Genomic DNA, 20,677 nt, shown 5'->3' with positions numbered 1-20,677 from the left:
ACGCGCGTACACAATACAAAGTCAAGTATCCAATAGAATAGCTCATTGTATTCTAAAACAACGTTAGACACAGAGCCTCGCCTAACAATTTAATGATGTTTCCGATTTGCATGATTGTTGGATGACATTGTCAAAAGAGATGGCAAACTTGTCCCGCCAAGTGCATGAACTGCAAGTGCATTTTTTGGAGGACACTAGTGACCCCTTGTGCTGCGGACACGGAACTGACAGTCGAATTTGTGACTGATAAAATCTTGGCTGTCATTACAAACAGGTAGAAGTCAAAAGATCAGAACTCAGACAGAGAAATCGCTTTTTTTTTAATACACGCTTGTTTTGTTGTAGCATATAAGGAGACATTCACGAGATCTACCACTAATTGTATTCATTTTTGCACAGAGGTCTTTTTAGATTTTTGAAAACCCACACAGTTACATTACAGCAATTATGATTAGACCGGCCACCAAAATTAATAGCTTTCTATTTGAGGGGGAAAAAAATGAAAACAAAACGACCTTTTGTTTTAATACAATTATAGCCACATTCAACAGTGTCCCAAATTTTTGTTTTAATCTTATTGAAAATTGGACGATTACAAAAGCATATGTTACAGTAATATCAGATTAAATAAGAACCCAACCGCCGAATCATTATTGTTTTTTTTTGCTTTAAAATGAATAAATTAGTTTTTTTTAATTGCTTTTTCTTTCGCAATATGCTGTATGAGATTCCTCAGAAAAATGCAGACTCGTTAGGATTCCAAATATTTCATAAGAGATGCAAACTACACATTTTTATAGTAATCCATGTGTTATACGTACTTGCACATAATACATTGTGAAAGTGGAATAGGATGGAATGATATTCAAATATGTTATAAAACTAAAACCATATGTGATCAGATTCGCTGTGCGGCTTCTTCTGACCTTATTCTTAACACATCTGGTCGGTGGGTTTTTATTTAATTAGGTTGAGGAAAAATCTGTCATTTTCTTCAGCCAAGATGTGAGCAATTTGATGCTGGAAGCTTTCTGCAAAAAGAATTAGAAGTAGGGATAGCAAAAAGCGTCGGTGGGGGAGGTCCCCTTGCTTGTTTTAATGGCGAGCTTGTGGGCTGGCAGTAAAATTTAAAAAATAAAAAAATAAAGAGTTTTTTTCTGACATCAATAATCCCTTGAAACCCAGGCCATCCTGACGTCCAGTGAACATCTGGAAATTGAATAAAGCAGCATGCGGTGCCCTAATGTCTTAGGCTACGTCTTCTGTCACTGCAAGTCGTTAAAAAAAAAGTTTGAACTCCTTGAGGCTCTCCATATGGAAATTCCATTTTGCAGGCCAAATTACGGAGGTGTTAGCGGCTGGAAAAACATACACATCATCCATCTCCTGCCCAAGAAGAACCCGCACAAATATTGCATGCTCTTTGAGAGGTTCGCCATGAAGTCTCAACAGGTGTGGCATTTAGATTGGAAAATTGATTGAAGACTTTGATGTTCAAAAAAAGGTCTCAAGACTGTGATGTCTTAGAAGCTTTCATTCCTTGCACATCGACTGACCCAAACAATGAAATGCCACACGTACAGGGTGCACAAAAATACCTTTACATCCTTACCTGTCGAGTCTTACTTTTGCGCAAGTAGTTTTTGTGACATTTTTAATAATTCCATGTGCGTGTGTGTGTGTAGTCATATTATTGAATGAGGTTTGGTGAAAATATGATGCTTGAGGAGGTTTTAAATTACTTCTGTTGGGAAGCACAAACACAGATTTGTAGAAGGGGCCTGGGGGGCTGTCACCAAAGTTCCAGAATGAAGTGCTTGGGAGGGAGAGCAGGCCAGCCAGCATCAGATGAGCACAGCATTAGTGAAGGGGTGTCGTGACAGAGAAGTTTGGTAAATTGGCGCCGAGCCAAGGTATGGAATGATTTATAGGTCATTAGGAGAACTTTGAAGACTAGTGAAGCGGATGAGGATGGAGGTGATGATCTGCCAAGGCTTTGAGTAGGTGATAACTCTGGCAGTAAAGGTCTGGATATGCTGGAGCCTCTCCAAGACCTTGCAGTAGGTGCCTATACAGGACCAGATTGCAGTAGTCCAGAAGAGAAGTGATCAATGAGTTGATGTTGGAGAGGAATGTCTTTGGAATCTAGAATAATTCCCAATTGGTATGTGTTATAAAATTTGAAACAGTGGCAGTTATTTCACATCAAGCAGGCCTTACCACCATGGAGGGAAAATCCAAGATTATGAGCACAAACAGAAGTAGTGTTGAATTAATCGCATTCGATAGTAGTCCACTTGAACTGGAGTTTTTAAACCGTTGCATATTGGGTAACATCATTGGCAACTGGAGACTCGGGTGCAGGTCAAGGAATAAGATCTTAAGGATTGATAAGATAAATGCTGCATGCCTTCTTCTCAAAAGAGTCAAAAACATATTGTAGCATTTTTTTCTATAATGCCGCAATTGTGTGCATGCACACAGTGTATGTTAGGAAAGGACGTGGGACAGTAATACCTGGACAAAGGGATCTGTGACTGAGTATTCAGGAGGTTCCTTGTCGATGCGGACTTCAGTTGAATGGTGCATTGAGAGAAGCAGGGTTTCTCCAACCTTCTTGAACAGTCCTTGCATTAATGTACTTGTTCATAAAGCTGACTTGTGCAGCTGATAAGGGATCAATACCCACTCAATAATGCTGTAAAACCTGATTAAATTCTGAATGGTGGATAATCTAAGAAGCCCTCAGTCTTCATTTCACCACAAGTCAGTGATTGTACAGATTTCAACTTCCCACCCAGAAAAGATGAAGTAGCACATATAGCCGCAGTAGATATGTACAGTATGTATGACCAGGCTTACTGCATAAGGTTAATCAAAGATGCTTATTATAAGTCGCCATGTCTCAACCGATGACCTTCAGGAACTCCCCAGGCCATCCTCCTGTTCTTTGCATTCGGTCTAATGAATCATTCCATAAGTCTTTTGGGGAGGTATCCTTCATCCATGACCTTAACCAGCCACAGTAGCTTTCCCTCATGTCATTTGGGGACAGGAGGCCCAGATTCATCACAACCTTTTATTCTCCTCCCTTGGTCTATCTGATCTATGATAGCATTAATAATAGCTGCTGCAGAATACCCTGTTGCCCTCTGTGCCTTGCCCACCTCCGGGCCTGTGCAGATCTCCACCAGCCATTCGTAGGCCATTAAAACTGTATTTACTTATCAGCCTCTCTGGGTCTGTCACTTCATTTTCAAGCCTGATGCCCAGAAGGAAGAAAGCAAGTGACCTTCCTCTGGCCTCCAGTGCAGTGAGTCACAACTCACAAATCAGAACTGTCCTTCCATTTGCTGCCTTATTTCTGCAAGAAACATTTTCAAACAAAGATGATGGCATCTACCATTAAATGACAAAAGATAAATTGGGACATATTGTGAAGATGGCATCTACCATTAAATGACAAAAGATAAAGTGGGACATATTGTGAACAGCATCATTTCTAAACATCCATTCTTGTGACTAATTTCATCTGAAAGAGCGTGTTTTCAAATTGATGATCATTTACATGTAAATTGGTAGTGAATGCCACCCAGCGATGCGCAACTGTTTTTTTTTTAGTTCAGAGCCGCAGGATAATGGGGTCGCCTCCTGCTGACTGTGGGCAAAAAACGGACTATATCCTGGACTGGTCACCAGTCAATCACGTGGCACATGTAAGGACAGACAACCTTGAACCTTTCATCCTCACCTAAACATCATCACTTAGTGGTAATTGAACCCATGCTGGTTCCACAGGAGTCAGATAAATGAACCGTTACACAGTGGCTCTTGTTGAACGCAAGAGCTTAAATTACACCAGATGTTGACCTGGTGTATTGGAAGCCAAGACGAATATCACTGTGACTCTGTTTAGTATTTTTTTTTCTTTCATACCGTCGTAACTCCTACTTTGACTTCATTTTACAGACCAAAAGCGCTTTGAATAACGTCAAGTAAAGTAAAAGTCCTTTTTTCATATTATGTTTCTTACCGGTAATTCTTTTTGATTTTATATTGATTAAAGTGTTATCAAAATCGGTGATTTCCAACCACTATCACACTACACATCAGTTCGCCTTTAGAGATCATCAGGTGTGGCATCACTATCGCTATCACTCAATTGGTCTGAATATTATTTATTTTCTAAAAATAATGAGAGGCGGGGTAGATCCTGGACTGGCCGCTAGCCAATCGCAGGGCATACATGGACAACCCTCCATCCATCCATTTTCTAGTTATCCTCACAAGGATTGCAGGCTCGGTGGTGCCTATCCCTGTTGACTACGGGCAGTAGACGGAGGAGACCCTGTACTGGTTGCCAACCCTGCAGGGCACACATAGAAGAAAAACCATTTGTGCACCCAATCACAACTACAGACAATTCAGTATGTCCAATAAACCTCCTATGCATATTTTCGGAGCGTGGGAAGAAGCTGGAGTGCCCAGAAAGAACTCCACATTGGAAGGCCAGAGCGAGGTGGATGTGAACTCAGGTCCCTAAACTTCAAGGCGGACGTGCTAGCCACTGCTCCACAAGCCGTCCTAGACAAAACTAATCACATTTAATATCTACAGTGTAGATGTCTGTAGATTCTACAGAGTGTTCAAAGGACCTTACATGCATGTTTTTTGGAATATGAGAGGCGGCCAGTAAAAGCTCACTCAAGCATGGTAATAACATACAAACCTCACACAGGACAGAGTCCAAAATCAAACCTGCAACCTCAGAACTTTGAGGAAGAGGTGTTGTCCACTAGGTCACCATGCCACAGGTATGATTAACTTGTGTATCCACCTCTGCATGGCAGTTTATACAACACCATAGGATGCGAAACACACAAACTGAGGAACATAATTTGTGACTGCAATGAGACTTGATCATCATTATTTCACTATATACTTTTGCATTTTGATTACTCAATACATAGGAATAGTGAAACTTGAAATCTATCCCAGGCACAGTATTTTGCAATTATGCAGTCAATCTGTTTCCTCATTAGGGTCAAGGGTGAGCAGGTCCTTGTCCTAGCTAACTTGAAGCGACAGGCAAGGTACACCCTGAACGAGTCGCCAGGAAAATTTGAATGACAAATTGCCCATTATTTTCTAAGCACCCTCAATTTGATTATTTTCAATGTCTTACAGAAAAGAACTCATGAGAGACAGTGTATTCTTCCTCCCAGAGACACTTATGTCTTATCAGCTGCAGCCACGTTCTACTTTATGTGTCCTTAACTTGACTGACCTTTAAAAGGCCTGATTATTTCCAGTCGCAATCTTCACTCAGCAATATGCCCCCAACACAAAAGGATATTCAGCTCGGACCCGCCGGTCTGATCATTCAAAATCTCACCGCAGCACTGAGCCAGGCGAGAACCAGAATGCTGTCCTACTCTATTATCATTTCTCTGCCTCCAGCTTCACCCAGCAATATGCCCCCAACACAAAAGGATATTCAGCTCGGACCCGCCGGTCTGATCATTCAAAATCTCACCACAGCACTGAGCAGACTAGAACCAGAATGCTGTCCTACTCTATTATCGTTTCTCTGCCTCCAGCTTCACCTGATTATTGCGCTTCCGGAACCTTTCACCCAAGTTTGCAAATCTTTCAAGAGCTACTGTACATGTCATCCCATCTTAAAATGACATTGCATTTGCAACAATTAAAGTCTCCTATTTGCATCAGTCTCTCAGCTCAAATGCCACAAAATATGCATTGGACAGAATGCTTTGTGGCTTTGTAATTTTTTTTTGTTTTGTCTGTAGCTCTTGACAACGCCACAAAAAGAACCTTATGGGACTGAATTATCTAGGCTATAAAAAATTTTAATTTCACCTTGTGGAAATCCGATTATCAGAGGTTGGAGCAGGTCAAATATATCACCAGTAGAACAAATAACAGCCTGAATCTTGAGTTTCTTCACCCTTGAGAGGATATGTTAACTTGACAGGTGATGTTGACAAGAGGATGCCTTGTTTCAGAATTGATATTACCAACTATTTGTGGCCAACAGAATAGTTTTTATTTTGTTTTTGTATTAATAGATGATTTAATTTAATAAAGAGTCTATCTACTGTGGTTCTCGTCGTATGTAAATCTAACTTTATTACTGAAGTCACTTTATATTCAAAAGATCTACAGTATAATGCATTTAAATCTTGATCTCAATGTTAAAAAAGAAAATCTTAATAATCATAATAATTTGATTGCAGTGTCCCAATACAGGAGTAAAACAAATGAAATTATGTGAATCGGTGACCCAATGCAGATAATAGTCAATCTTTTATGTAGTACAATTAATAGAAATCTATTGCTTTCCTCTGACAAAGATGTGCATTGTCAACATCAAACAAGTTGTGACTATATCAGTAGAAAGAGACAAATGTACCCAAAAAGGAAAGCAATTGATATTTTATCAGTCATCTTCAGTATGCATGTTCATAAAGGCTTAAAAAATATCTTGAAATAATTTGGCTATAAAAATGAGGTATTTAAACTAATGTATTATTCAATTAATAACCTCTCAAAAATAAATTTGATTCACATGATACATTTAAATTCTTGCACAGACATGCAAAGACAAATGTCAATGAAGAGCACACAAAGAGGGTGCAAGTTCTAGGACTGGAACTGTAAAACACTGTTTCCAAATTAAAGGGGAGCTTTTGTCGCTCCAAATTAAATCAATAATATTTCATAAGAAAATAGCTCAAAAACTTTGAGCACAAAGGAATAGGATGCCACTGAGAAGATCAGTTTGAACACAGCTACACTGGTGCAAGTCTACTCCATTCCAATGGATGGGAATCCATTCCATCCATCCATCCATCCATCCATCCATCCATCCATCCATTTTCTATAGCAGTTGTTCACACACGCTCCAACACTTAGACACTGAACGCTTGGCTGTACAGCATTGCTGCCATCTAGAGGGTAACGTATGCCCTTTCCTTTTCTAAAGGACACGTGCACGTAACGTAAAACACTAGCAAATGAACATGTATTTAATCCTTCGTGATTTACTGTGTATGTCATGCCAAGTCCACGTTTGCTTGATTTAATTAATATATCGTCAAAAAATTCGCTCTTGCCCGCCCTAAAACGTAGTCTACATTGCTGTAAGTCAAGGTAATCACAATCACGTTATTTATTTGGTTTTATCATTATTTATTTTTTTGAAGGTGTTTCGTTGCGTTGGTATACATTTTTGTGAGTATCAAAGTAAAAAGCTTTGCTTTGTTTAATCATGCAAATGAACCACGCAAAAAGTGCTGTTTATTGGACCGTCACCATTTGGTGTCAGTGAGTTCATTTAACAAACAAACTAAGTCTAAATTTACTAAGTCTAAGTTTCATACTTGTTTCTCCTAATAAATTCAATTTATACTGCCATAAAATCGATGTAGGCTATTTACTGCATGTTTTTGTTACCATTGTGGTGTAACATTTGAAATTAACATTTGGAAAATGACGCTTCATGCATGACTGTTTCCGTATGGGGCCCCCTTAGCACGGCATCATTAAATAATACGATTGAATGTGTTTATTTATTTGTTTGTTTAGTTGTTTTTTACATACATACACGCATACACACATACATAAGTACATAAATTACTAAGCGGAACGTTGTTTCAGTGTTTTGTTTCTTGAGGGAACAAACCGTCATGGAGCTATAAACATTTCCTGTTTTCTAAACGTCAGAGGCGACGATCATCAAATTGATTGCACAGAGCGCTTTAATTTTTTAAATTTGGACAAACGGGACACACAACGAAAACACAACGCTAACCGAGGCAAGATTTTACTGACATTTGATTGCAAGGTAATTTTCTAGCGTTCAGCAAAAACATTGAAAGTTAAAATGAGCGTAGTTTCACTGGTGAAGTTCAACGGGGGTATCTTCCAAGATTGCATCTGGTCTGGTTCTTTTCAAAGTTCCAATTGTTTTTCGGCAGATTGCCATAAGAGTTATGCTCGACTTTGTTTGATTAATATTTTGCTCCTCACATGGTTCAAACGTTACATTGGGTTACGTGGTATCCAAAAATCATGTCAAATCAAATTAACCTGGATTTAAACCACGTTTTTCATACATAGACTACAACTTCAGTTTAAAATCGACCCCACTCATTCGTAGACGAGCGCGCGCGCGCGCACACACACACACACGCTCACATTTACGCATACTACAGCACACCCATATAACTTTGACTCTAGAGTGGGCATAGTCAACTCCGGTCCTAAAGAGCCGCTATCCTGCATGTATGCGATGTCTTAATTTTATAACACACTTGATCCAAATGATCAAGATCGTTATCTGGCTTCTGCAGAGCTTGCTGATGAACTTTTACTTAAAATCAGGTATGACGAAGGAGAAAGTAACCGGAGTTAAGATCATCATTGCTTCTATACATATTCGTATGCTGTTTTCATCGGTGGTGTGCCGTAAGGTTTTTCTAATATCAGCCATGTGCCTTGGTTCAATCGAGGTTCAGAGACGCCGCATTATCTGATGAGCCATGCCTTACCTCCACGGTTTTCGAAAGGTCATATACGAGTATCAGCCATTTGTGGATGCTGTCATGAACGTGGTCGGACTGGAAGAAGGGGATTGTAGTCAACAGGGCAGGTAGGCAAACCTTGTGCAAATAACTTTCTAAGGTGTCTTTTACCAGTTCAGTATAAAGAACAAGGCATACAAAGCATCTCGCACAATTAAAATGTATTGTAATTCCATTTCTCCTTTTGACCCAGAAGTCCAGATGATGAAAGACGTCGGTGCAGTTCTTTAATGGAGCTACTGGAACGAGAGTCCCAGTCTGAAGTGTTCAGGGAAGGGATTGGCTACGCACTGTTTAAGGTGGCTGAGCGAGGACACGTGGAGGCTGCTGAAGTCCTTCTACAGTACAGAGCAGATCTTAATTTTGAGGGTAAGCATGCATACATCCTACTAAATTTTTAGTAACTCTGGTTATAATTCAGTATCAATATACTGTACTGTATATCACGATAGGCAGCTGATCAATATCAGTAGAAATTGTGCTCAGTATAATATCGATCCTCAAACAATCAGGACGCATTTGATAACAATTACACAATTACAAGGGAATTTGGAGCACAAAACGTTTGGGGTGTTTTCTCCAATCTTGTTGGAAAAACGAGCTGTGACAATGTGCCAAATTACGGTATAGTATTTATATGAATTGAGTTCTTTGAAATCTATAGACACTGAGTTACTGAAATATTGGGAACTGTGGTCATGCAGTTGACAAATTTAAGCCTGAACAGTTTTGGCATTCAAATTTAGCTGTTTCCAAGTACTGTTATGTGACAGTTTGATTCCAGCATTTCACCATAAACATAAGTGTTCTTTACAGTCCTGCATAATTGAAATGCATCGTCTTCAAGTTCGTTGGATTAGCCTTTTTGTTTTGTTAGAATGTTTTTGAGGATTCTGTTTCCTGCTTTTCTAAAGGAAAATAGCAACACCCACATTTCTTGAAGAATTACTGGTCGTATATCCTGATTAATTTAAGACTTTTAAATTAAAAAGTGTATTGATTGTTTTTTGTTTTTTTAATGCAATTGAATGGCCATTAATTATTCACTATTTTCGGGGGCATTTCATGGGCTGGCCCAGTGCCTCTCCCATGTGATAATCCTGTAGCAAAAACTCTCACTAAGCGAAGACTATGCGTTTTGTGTGCTCATCTTTTTTTCTACAATCCTGCAGACCCAGTATCGTTCTACAATCCACTGCATATAGCAGTCCTGAGAAACAGACCAAACATGGTGAAATTGCTCATCGAGCACAAAGCTGACATCGAAAAAAGAGACAGAGTAAGTCAAATTATAAGGTTCATCTTGCTAATGAAATCTAATACCTGAACTGTAAAAAATGTTTTGTTAATTGTCATAGTTGTGGATTGCAGTGTGGAACTGTGTTTCACAGTACTGGATGATGTAGCTAATGTTTGCTTTTAAAATATTTAGTATTTGGCAACACAGTTGTGCATGTGGCTCACACATCTACTGTACCTCATAGTCAAAGGCTGAGTTGCTTCTCTCCCAGTGCCTGTGTAGGTTTTCCACATGAATACAAGCTATCTGCAACATTCTAAACGCATGCATGTAAACGTAATTAAAGACATGCTTTTTAGATTTTCCAAAACTTCAAAAATGTTTACAGGCTGTGAATATGAATGTTAATGTTTTATATGTGACCTGGGATTGACTGGCAGCAACTAAACTTGATTCATTTGACCCCAATGCATGGGTTATTTACCCCTAAAAATGGGATAAATAACTCAACAGTTATTTCAGCCAAATCTGTATTTATCTCAATTTAATAAGCCAAACATTATGGATCATACATTTGACCCAATTGTTTTGGGTTAAATGTATAAATGTTGGGTGAAATAAATAACACTTTAATTTGTAAATCAGTCTTTAATTTATCACCCGTTAGATTCATGAGAGCAGCCCCTTGGATCTTGCCAGTGAGGACTCGGACCGTTTGCCCTGTCTGCTTACGTTGCTTGATCTGGGTGCCAATGTGAATGCAAGGGATAAACGAGGTACATTAATGATAACCTCCAGATAACATAAAACCAAAATTATTTGCAAATTTGCATTTTTAAATAATCGTAATTTTTAAATGATGAAAATATTTGAATGTATTCATAGCTGCAAACACTCCTGTAACTTGCAATTGGTACCAAGAGTGCTTGTCCGCTCTGTGGTACCCACAAGCACATTTTTGTCACCTCCCTATATATGTTGGTTGACGATTTGACTTCTACAGTAAGAGTAGAATTTATCTGCTTGTAATAGCAGATACACAGATGCTGCATCAAGCTTGTTATCTTTGTAGCATATGCTTGAAAAGCAGCCCTGGGAACAATACAGCCAGCATTTTCCAAACAACCACTTTTTAAGAGTGCATTTTATCCACAAAAACACCCCTGTATTAAAAGCAGACCTAGACCGCACCGTTGTTAATGAAAAATAGTCGTGTTTAAACAGGGTTTAATGGTGATAAATTGACTGTTTACAAGTGATTGTCATGATGTCTTTAAAGGCAAAAGCCCTTTACTTCATGCCTTGGCAAGCAGTGATGGCCTAACTGTGAACATAGAGAACATCCAGCTTCTTCTTCAGAGAGGTATTGATCACACACCTTGCTGTTATCGCACCCTTCTTATTAATCCATTTAAAAACAAAAAGCCAGAGTTGCTTCCGCTATCAGTGGTTTGGGCCATCCAAAATGACACACTTATATTAGTCTAATATACTGTAGGTAAGTACTGTATGATTGGACATCATACATCATACATCGTACATCATAATCTGGCATGCATGGTACTTTATTATTATATCAGATTGACTTTTGTTGTAGTTATTTTGGCTATGTGTATGGAGACATGGTACTCCATATGCCCACAGTAATACTGCTAATTTAAAAATGTGGCAAAATTGACCTTGCATTGCTACAGTTGAGTTAAAAGCTCCTGTGTCTACCTTCCTTGGGCACAACAAATTGATTCTAAGGATCGTTTGGAGATCCAAACCCACTAAGCTAAGAGAGCCTCTCTCTCCTGGTAACGTTACGGTCATTTCTGGGGATTTTTTTTTTTTAATGAAAAAAAATTGAATACAATCTTTTCTGCAGTTGGCTGGCAGCCAGTTCAGGGTGTACCCCAGTCAAGAGAAATCTTAAATAGAGGGGTAGCAAAATACACCAATTTGTTTAGCGGTACATAGGTATTGCAAAAAAAAGTGTACAGTACTTTCATTCCAATATGATATTCAGCATTCAATGTTTCCAATTTATACTTAATAATGCAGAGTTGCATTGATTGATTGATAAACAACAATTCCATCAGTAAATTAATTCATTATTTTGATAAATCATTTTTATTTTTATTTATTTATTTATTTTAATTTCAAACTGTCCTAATGCTCAGATTTTCAGTTTATCAATGTTACATATCCAATCTCGGACGTCTTACATGAAAGTGGACTGAATATCTTTATGTTGGGGGATTTTTTTCATTTCAAACTGTCCTAATGCTCAGAATTTCATCTTATCATTGTTACATATCCAATCTCGGACAACTTACATGAAAGTGGACTGAATATCTTTATGTTGGGGGAAAATAAATAAATAAATAAATAAATAAACAAAATTACCTGTAGAAAACTGTGATCAACATTTTTGGCTTTTTAGGGGGAATGTTTAGGACCAAAGTCAGCAATATACAGTGGGTCCCCGTGTTACGAACTTAATCCGTTCAGCAGCTACGCTCGTAGCTTGAACTGCTCGTATGACGGGCAATCCAAACCTATGTTAATTAGTGAATGCGTGCAACGCGTGCAAAAACCTTAGGTAAAAACATCACAACTTTATACACATATTAAAAATGAGTAACATAATCTACTGTACAGTTAAATTAAATAACATATACAAAGGAAAAATGACATTTACCTTTGGGGCGACGTGACTTGAGCTGGGTGGAGGCGGAGGGGAGCAGAGACCAACCCGCAGAATTTATTGATTTATTTTCTTAAACGAGAACTTTTCTCAAACTAGAACATATCACCGGCGATTTCCTTCTCTTTAATCCATAATAGAAGAAGCCTCTCAATTTTGTTGTCGATCGAGGTCCGTCCCCCGGCAAGGAAAGTATTGCCCTTAGAAGATTGCCGAGCGGTTACGGTCATACTCACGAGCCATGCGCGCGCCTCCTTCGTATTTTTTTTTTTATTATCTCCTGCTGGTTTCTATTGTCATCATCCTCTTACTTCTTCCTTTACCGCCACTTGCAATTTTAGAAGCCGTGTCTCACAGATAAAGTTTGCAAAGTCTTCACAACATTCCTTCCTTCCGTTTTTCACTCATTTTCTCTCCTTCCTTCCATCCCGACCAGCTGTGCCATCAAGCTAGATAAAGGCGTTCGGCCAATAGCATATCGGCATTTCTGTGATTGACGTAACGCCGGCCAATAGCATCTCCGTGAGTGAGACCGGGACTGACACCGTGACTGAGACAGTGACTGTGACATTGTAAGAGCAATAGCGTTCAACGTTGCCGTGATGAGCGTCAACTTCTGATTTAGTTGACGTAGCAAAGCGAAAATAAATGTACTAATACAATGGCCGGCATGTCGTACTGTTCGTAAGACGGAAGGTTTGTGCGTAAGTGGGGGACACAAAACTCTGCGGTCCACGCTCGTAAGTCGAAATGTTCGTAAAAGAGGGTGTTCGTAAACCGGGGGCCGACTGTATTATATTTGTGCGTTTGCTTCTGTCTCTTTGAACCAATGTCATGTTTTTAAAGAAAGATATGGAAATGAAAACATGTTTGAAAAAAATCCAATTTGATTGTCAAAACAATTAATTGATTATTAAAATAATTGCTAGTTTCAGCCACAAGGACTAGTGTGTTCCACATGTAATACTCAGTCATCTTCAAAGACTCTGCTTATATTCCAGAACTTTATTTTTTCTTTTGTTTTTAAATATCACGCAACGCAATGACAGCTTCAAAGAAAACTGGAGCGTTGATAAAACTGTGAACAAGGAATGGGCACATTGTGCGCAGGTGCTGACGTCCGAGCCGTTACCGAAGATGGCGAAACAGTCGCGTCTTCGTTGGTGTTTCTGGTAAAGGAGGCACTCGACGGCAACGCCGAGGACGCTGCCGAGATGGGGAAATTCTGCGTGAAAACCACAGAGTTACTGCTGGCGCACGGTGTGGACCCCAGCCGTGATGCAACTGACAGCGAGTCCTCCCTGACCCAAACAAGCCTGGAGCACTTTGACCTGCTCTTCCCCCTGGCAGTAATGGTGATCCAAAGTGGAGCCTCTTTGTTTTGTGCCCACAGTGACTCCTGCTGGCAAGCTTCCACCATCATTTTCCAGCGGCTTCAGACGGCCCTGCGGCAGTGCTCAGATCCAAATGATGCCTCAGAGCTCCTTGAGCAGGCTGAGTATTTGCTGGACCTCATGAGGGTAAACTACCCCACGGTCAGCCCGCATTCCAGGCTGGGCCCGCTTGCCTTTGGACACGACCCGCACCCATATGCTCAAGCTCTACAAGATCTGTATAGCCGGGCGGTCGTGCGTGATACCTCCCCTGCCGCTCTCAAGTGCCTTTGCAGGGCATTCATTAGGGGCCAGTTCCGGCCCCGGCCACTGGACGAGAGAATCGACGCTTTGCCGTTACCAGACAGACTGAAAGAATTCCTTCTTCCCGAGCGCACATACAAGCCAAAACCTGGCTGGGACCGCTTTAAGCCCCAGCAAAATCAGCTCTGATCATCTGCTGTGGCACAGGAAGGACTGTGTGTCAGGTGCATAAATGAATGTAAAGCAGCTGTCACAACACAGTTCTAATCATTTTGTTTTTTATTTTAGTTTTAAACAGTGCTCCAAAGCCAAATTCGTCGCACCGTTGCCAACGTGTGACGCAAGGCAAGCTTCAATGTGGACGTGATGTCAGATGTGCTGCAAATCTACCTAATTGTCACCAGATGGCAGTGTTCCTCCATGGGGTATTTACACTGCAGCCTTTTAAAGTTCTTACACGATTGTGTTGACTTATCTCCTCAAAGTGATTGTGACGTGAAATTGCTTTTCTTTCTGCTTAAGTTGAAGTTTGACTAATAAAAAGTCACCGACTGGCGATGAAGGATTTCTGTTCGTCAACACATTACACAAAAACGACGCGGCATTGTTCTTTTATGACGTTGCCGTGAGAATGAAATCACTGACTCTGGAGGCAAGACTGCATATCCATGTTTCAAGCTCATATGAACTGTCTCGTTAAATAAATATAGTAGTTAAAACCGTTGGTTGCGTTAAATACGTTTTCAAACGTATTGACTGCAAAGTTGCAGTAAGTGTGACCACAGATGCTTATGCTTTGCTTGGCTCCACAGTGACCACATGGCTGCAGGAGCCCCTGACATGAAAAGTTTGACCAAGCGTTCGTAATGCTTCTGTTTCAATTCAGATGCTTTTCTTCGGTCTTGCTCAGTCGCTCCTTTTTGTCGGAACCCGTTTGTCTGCACATATGGGAATCAGAGTAGGGTTGTACATAGGTTCCATACGCTATATGGTGCTTGCATCCATGTGTGTGACAAGCAACCTAAATAGGACATTGTGTTACACAACTAACCCCTTCCTGACATTGCTGAGGCTGGAGTGGCTCCAAGGCTTGCAGGCGCTCCAGCTCCTCTTGGTTATCTAGGTCACAGCCTCTGAGGAGAAGAGCCTCAGCAGCAGCAGCAGCAGCAGCCCTGCATGACACACGCTTCACTCTCCTGTCTGCCTCGATCTCCCTGCATACTCTTGACAAAACCTCAACACCGGCCCTGGCCGAATGAGAGGAAGGGAGGGGGATTGAAGGAAGCGCAATCTTTTAAAGATACAGGGGTGACATATGTAGAGCACGCAGAAATAGCAAAAGCGGCTAACGCTTTGCACGATCTCAAGCTGTAGAAGCATCGTCTGCGCAATCAGCAGTCACATTTCTGGTTGGAAAAGGGATGAAGTAGCCTCCTTCCTCAGTCTACACCGCCAGCTTGAAGAAGGTGATAGAATGGAGGTAGTGGGGTGGGGCGGGGGCTAAGTCTACTCTCCATCCAGCATTTATTGGAAAACAGTGCGGGTGAAGCTTGGTACTGAAATTAGTTATTGATCTATTCTCTCCCTGAAGCCCATGGGTCTTTCCACCACACCTGCTTGTTCTCCCACAGCCTTTTCTTGCACTGCAGCCCGTAACGTACAACCTTTGATTCAAACCCGCTGCATGTTTTCTCCCGCATTTATTTTCTCAGACCTCTCTACACAATCGGATCGAGATCTGTGAAAAACGAGTCGAAGTTTTGAATGTAAAAGTTGACGTCTTTGTGCAAATTGCAAAAGACTTCTGTGCGGGGAATAACTCACCCTTCATGGCTAACAATTTGTTCTAATTGACTTCAATGCAATCCCATAGTAAAAGTCTCCAGGAGAAACGTGTTTTCTTAAGGTATTTTCTGCATATCAGGGAAGTGCAAGTACCAATACCTGGCCTTATTTCAAGATATCAGTATCAGAATCAGAATCGCCCTTATTGTCATTGTATAGCATACAACGAAATTTGGGTGCTACTCCTTAGTGCATTTCGTTAAAAAACAGAATAAATGGAGTAAAAATAACAGTATATAAATACAATGTTTAAAACACACACAACAACAGCATATGTAGTGGTCTTGCGACGTCAACCCATACTAGTATTGGCCCACTCTCATCGCAACTTTATGATCACAAACTAGAAGTTACAATTTACAATAATAGAGGAGTGTTCCGTTCGTTTTCATCAGGGCTTTTCTTTAAAATGATCCACCTTTTTTCTCGGGATGTATCGGTACTTGGTATTGGTAACTGACTATTCAAGGGTTTAGTGCTTGTACTGGAATGGGTCCGAAAACAATATCGAACATATACCCTAGAAATGACATAACATATGTATAAGAAATGATTAAGTTTCCCTGAATTGATTGCTGACCACAAATTCCGCCTCAAAGATATTAATCTCAGTTTTCCTGCTATCAAGACACTCAACAAGCTGCTATCAATAATACTGCCTTCGCAGTTTGCACTGGTGCCATACTGCAAAATGAGGTCTTTTGAAGCAATATGATTGATCAGAAGACCCAAAGTTATCATACACTCAGGTAACGCATGCCTCCTCAACGCTGTTAACGAGATCAGGCATATGAGTCGTTTTAAAATGAAAAGAAAAAAGATTTTGTGTCACAATGTCTGTTTCCTCGCAGATCATTTTTGCACTTTCATTGAAAAAAACAAAACTTTACAAATCCAAAGTAGGCGAGGGAATGGCACATGTTTACTCAGATGGACTGGAGTAACAAAGAAAATGTTCTTAACAGCAAAATAAACTCGTGCTACAGTGACATTTATTGAAACAATGAATTGTCTTGCCACCAAAAAAAAGGCCAAACTACATCGTTAGCAAGGCATTTGGAGCTCTCTGTGAAATTTTACAAGGATCCCCAAAAGAGCCATTCCAACTGTACCCAGGGCTGAAATAAATATTTGATCTTCTGTTTGATTTCTAACTTTGCTCATTTAGAATGAAATTGAAAGTTTCTCTTTTTTTCTGGTTGTGTATTGTTTCTGGAAATACACAAACCATCACTCAAAAATGCATTAAAAATAGATATGTTAAAAAAAAAAAGATTCCATCAGAATTTTCTGTTTCTGTTCTTTTTTTGGTTATTTTCCAAACAGGATCAAAACGTTAAAAAACAATGCCGCGTCATTGAGTCGTACTTTATTGTATTGTGTACACCAGATATGAATCAGTACGATGGGGCTGATGCACTGAGATGTTGTTTTTTGTTTTGTTTTTTTCACGTTTCAAGCACGGCGGGTCAAATTGATATCGAATAGTTCAACTTTGCAGATCTGACTAAGCCGCTTGCTTCCACGTCTTCTTTGAGTTATTTCGATATTCACAGGCAAACTTAAGGCAGGCCTATACATGTGCCTTCCTGAGCAGATTGACCTTCCAGGCGCGCCAAGATTTCAGTCCATTACTGTGTTTTGGTGACTGTGGTCTCAAATGCCTTCAGCTCATTTACAAGTTGGGGCAGTTTACTTTCTAGGCTGCTCCCTACAGGGCCTATCTCACTGGCCCGGAGACGAGTTTGTGAACCTGATGACAACTCGAGTCTCAGCTGGTTGCAGAAACGTCTCCGGAATATCCCTCTGTGAATGTCACGGGGCGTTAGCAGCCTTTTAGCATAGAGAAATGTTTAGCATAGCATTTTACCATATATTACATATAAATTGTGCTACGCGCTCCCGCTAATAAAAAGAAGGGATTTGTCGTTAGCATCTTTTTCCTTGACAACACAAAACAACTCTAATTTGGATCCTTCCTTCTACTTCCCAGCCACGACTACAACTACATCAACTGCAATATATTGCACGCGTTCCAGCCAGGCCAATTTTTCTATAGAGCTGTGCCTGAGCAGAATGTGCATCAGTAGACCTTGTCTAGACACGGGATAATTGCAGACATCACTGAACACTCAGCTGCTGCCTCAAACCTCATGGGACTTGAGGTGGACTTGAGAGCACCAGCAGTCAGTTAGGGGCTCAAAACGCTCATGCCCCTTCAGATCGAGTGCTTATTTGTTTGCTCGTACGAACGAGGTGTTTGCTAGATAGAGGAAAGCAATGCTTCATGGTGGTGTGGGAGATGGGGAAAGAAACTAGGAAAAAAGAGCGGGAGTCGAAGCACAGAGCACTTAGTGTTCATAACCGCAGATGTGGTGACTTCACCAGTAAAAAATGTACCTCGTCCTATTGCTCTTTTGGTGTTGATGGAGCACACTAGAATGTGCTTGCTAAAACCACCATGAAAACATGGAGGGTTCTTTTTTTTTTGATCTTGTCATCCTATGTTTTGGTACGCCTTTACGTTGTGTGTCGTAATATCATCCCTAATTATTACTTTGAAAGGGGAGTCTGTGTCTGTAGACTGTGGGGGATGTTGATTAGTCTCTCAACTTTGAAAGATGGCTGCAGGTCGGTTGCTTCAACCCGGGCCTGGGACTAATCTTGTGGGGGTGGACAGGTCGCAGGATAACTGAATCTTGTTGGGACAGGGCACCTATCCTACTCAACTGTAGGTGTTGGTTCCTGACACAGCTCTTATTCAAAGAAATAAATGCTGGCAAGTTCTGTTTGTGGCTTCCTCTGGTCATACATTTGGGCTCACAGTGTGTTGTTACTGTATTTGGATTGAAAGGGACAAAGTGTACGATTTAGACCGTTTTTCACTACAGACAGCAGGAGGTGCTGCATTTACCATTGTCCGTAGCTGTAACAGACATGGTAGCCTCCGGAGGAGTGCCACCCCCCATCTAATATCATTTCACGATAACCAGACCTACAAATACATTTAAAACATACTGTTGGTCATTAGGAACACACTTATTTGCAAGTTTTTGAAATGTATAACTATTTATTCCTTTTTAATGAAAAACGGACTAAATCTTACACATTGTCCCTTTAATGGATAACAGTTGGCAAATCTACTATCAGGAATATGATCTTGATCATGTTCATTTTTTATTGTTGATCATGTTCATTTGTTATTACAAGTAGAGAAGTTAGCTCTTTACTATCACTATTACCATTTAATGATGCTGTAGAACTATTCTGCACATTGAAATGTGTTCTGCAGGGAAGCAGACAACAGCCAAAAAACAAAATTGTTGTTAAAGCAATACTGTTCTTCTATCTCAGTGTCAATCATCTTTGTATCTTACTGAGGGAAACAATAAAAACAATGGATTGCATTCATCACAAGTTGTTTGTCTAATGGTTATCTTATAACTAACTCCACTGGCATGTTTGTAGTAGATATAGTATCTCACCATCAGCTAAAAAGGCTTCTTCAATTATGACTATGACAATTCTTGTACTGTACCGTGCAAAAGTCTTTTTGCAATGAACTTCTTCATAGGGGCCCTTTGACTTTTAACAGTAAACAAAGTGATCAAATTATCACTTTCATTTAAGATGATTTTTTTTTTTTTCAATCAAAACATAATTTACCATTTGGTATGGCCTAGTGGTGACCAGATGCTTTTTTTTATGAGGGATAATACATCCAAAATGTATTTGGCTACATAAAGAAAATAAGGTTGATTAAATTTAAATGGTTCAACCCAATTTTGTTTTGTTTATCCTGAACTTAAAACATTGGAGTGCTGCTTGTATTGTTGGAGAGGAAGACTTTACAATGACAATTGTGCTAATCTTTTCATTTTAGGGTTTCAGCTACTTTTCATACCTCATATTTGATTTATATTTCATCATAAATAAACAAAGATAAAAGGGTGAATTTGTGGCGGTAGCTCTATCATGCCGGGACTTATTAGTCACGCACGTGTCCGTGACGTGTCATCAACACTAGGTAAATGTCATGTGTGATGACATTGAGGAGCGAAAAATAATAATCTAGCTAGTTTGTAGATTTAAAAAAAATCCATAGCAACGGCGCACATCCTCTATTAATCTCTTATTTTGATTACTTTGATTACAACTAGTCACCTTACAGTACCACCATGCAGTGGAGAAATATATTAAGTTGAGGGAAAAAACTGGGTTGGTTCAATTCACCACTTGTCACTAACAGCTAGAACACCAGAGATTTATTTGTAGTGGCTCCCTGTCTTAGGTTTCATTTCTTGCTGATAAGAGCTTTTCAGAATGCGTTTCGAGTGACCAATTAATGCAAACCAAATTTGTATTTTTTTTCTGTGATTGACTCTTGGCCAGGAAATGCAAAAAAGATTTTTTTGTAAATCCCTAATTAAAGACGTTTTTTAGTTAATTCAACCTCAGCATTACTTTTGTTTCACTTGTAGTGTATATGACAGATGAAATTTAGACAAATTTAGACAAAGGTCAATGAAACCGTATTCTACAGTTGTAGGGAAGGCGGTAAATGCAAACGGGCATCTACCATTACAGAGTCATATAAAGCATGATAATGCCATCCAGTGGACATGATTCTGATTTTTATGACTATGATTATTGCCCC

At 39.9% G+C, this 20,677-nt stretch overlaps 1 protein-coding gene across 5 annotated transcripts; it reads left to right on the top strand.

Moving 5' to 3' along the window:
- Nucleotides 1-7,027: 7,027 nt before the first annotated feature.
- asb6 (ankyrin repeat and SOCS box containing 6) lies at nucleotides 7,028-14,731 on the top strand. 5 transcript variants are annotated; one of them, XM_088433411.1, is made up of 8 exons: nucleotides 7,724-7,867; nucleotides 8,535-8,674; nucleotides 8,800-8,975; nucleotides 9,779-9,885; nucleotides 10,514-10,622; nucleotides 11,126-11,209; nucleotides 13,649-14,399; nucleotides 14,464-14,731. In XM_088433411.1, exons 2-7 carry the CDS (start codon nucleotides 8,565-8,567, stop codon nucleotides 14,362-14,364), a joined length of 1,302 nt encoding a protein of 433 aa, XP_088289537.1. In that variant the 5' UTR covers nucleotides 7,724-7,867; nucleotides 8,535-8,564; the 3' UTR covers nucleotides 14,365-14,399; nucleotides 14,464-14,731. The 5 variants fall into 5 exon arrangements, with proteins under 5 accessions (XP_088289544.1, XP_088289537.1, XP_088289560.1 ...); XM_088433418.1 differs by lacking the exon at nucleotides 7,724-7,867 and adding an exon at nucleotides 7,028-7,173 and having other exon boundaries at nucleotides 13,649-14,731; XM_088433434.1 differs by having other exon boundaries at nucleotides 8,803-8,975; nucleotides 13,649-14,731.
- Nucleotides 14,732-20,677: the final 5,946 nt, after the last annotated feature.

The sequence above is a fragment of the Hippichthys cyanospilos genome, chromosome 1 (assembly GCF_059441005.1).
Source record: "Hippichthys cyanospilos isolate Australia breed blue-spotted pipefish chromosome 1, RoL_Hcya_1.0, whole genome shotgun sequence".
In the NCBI taxonomy this organism is placed as follows: Eukaryota; Metazoa; Chordata; class Actinopteri; order Syngnathiformes; family Syngnathidae; genus Hippichthys; species Hippichthys cyanospilos.
This window is presented reverse-complemented; position numbering and strand designations above follow the sequence as displayed.

What these genes read in the sequence shown, in the direction of transcription:
- asb6 (XM_088433418.1), top strand. Translation starts at nt 8,565, where the DNA reads ATGCCTTACCTCCACGGTTTTCGAAAGGTCATATACGAGTATCAGCCA. An exon ending in AGCAGATCTTAATTTTGAGG is followed by an intron (nt 8,976 to 9,778) that starts GTAAGCATGCAT and finishes ACAATCCTGCAG; the next exon opens with ACCCAGTATCGTTCTACAAT. An exon ending in ACATCGAAAAAAGAGACAGA is followed by an intron (nt 9,886 to 10,513) that starts GTAAGTCAAATT and finishes ATCACCCGTTAG; the next exon opens with ATTCATGAGAGCAGCCCCTT.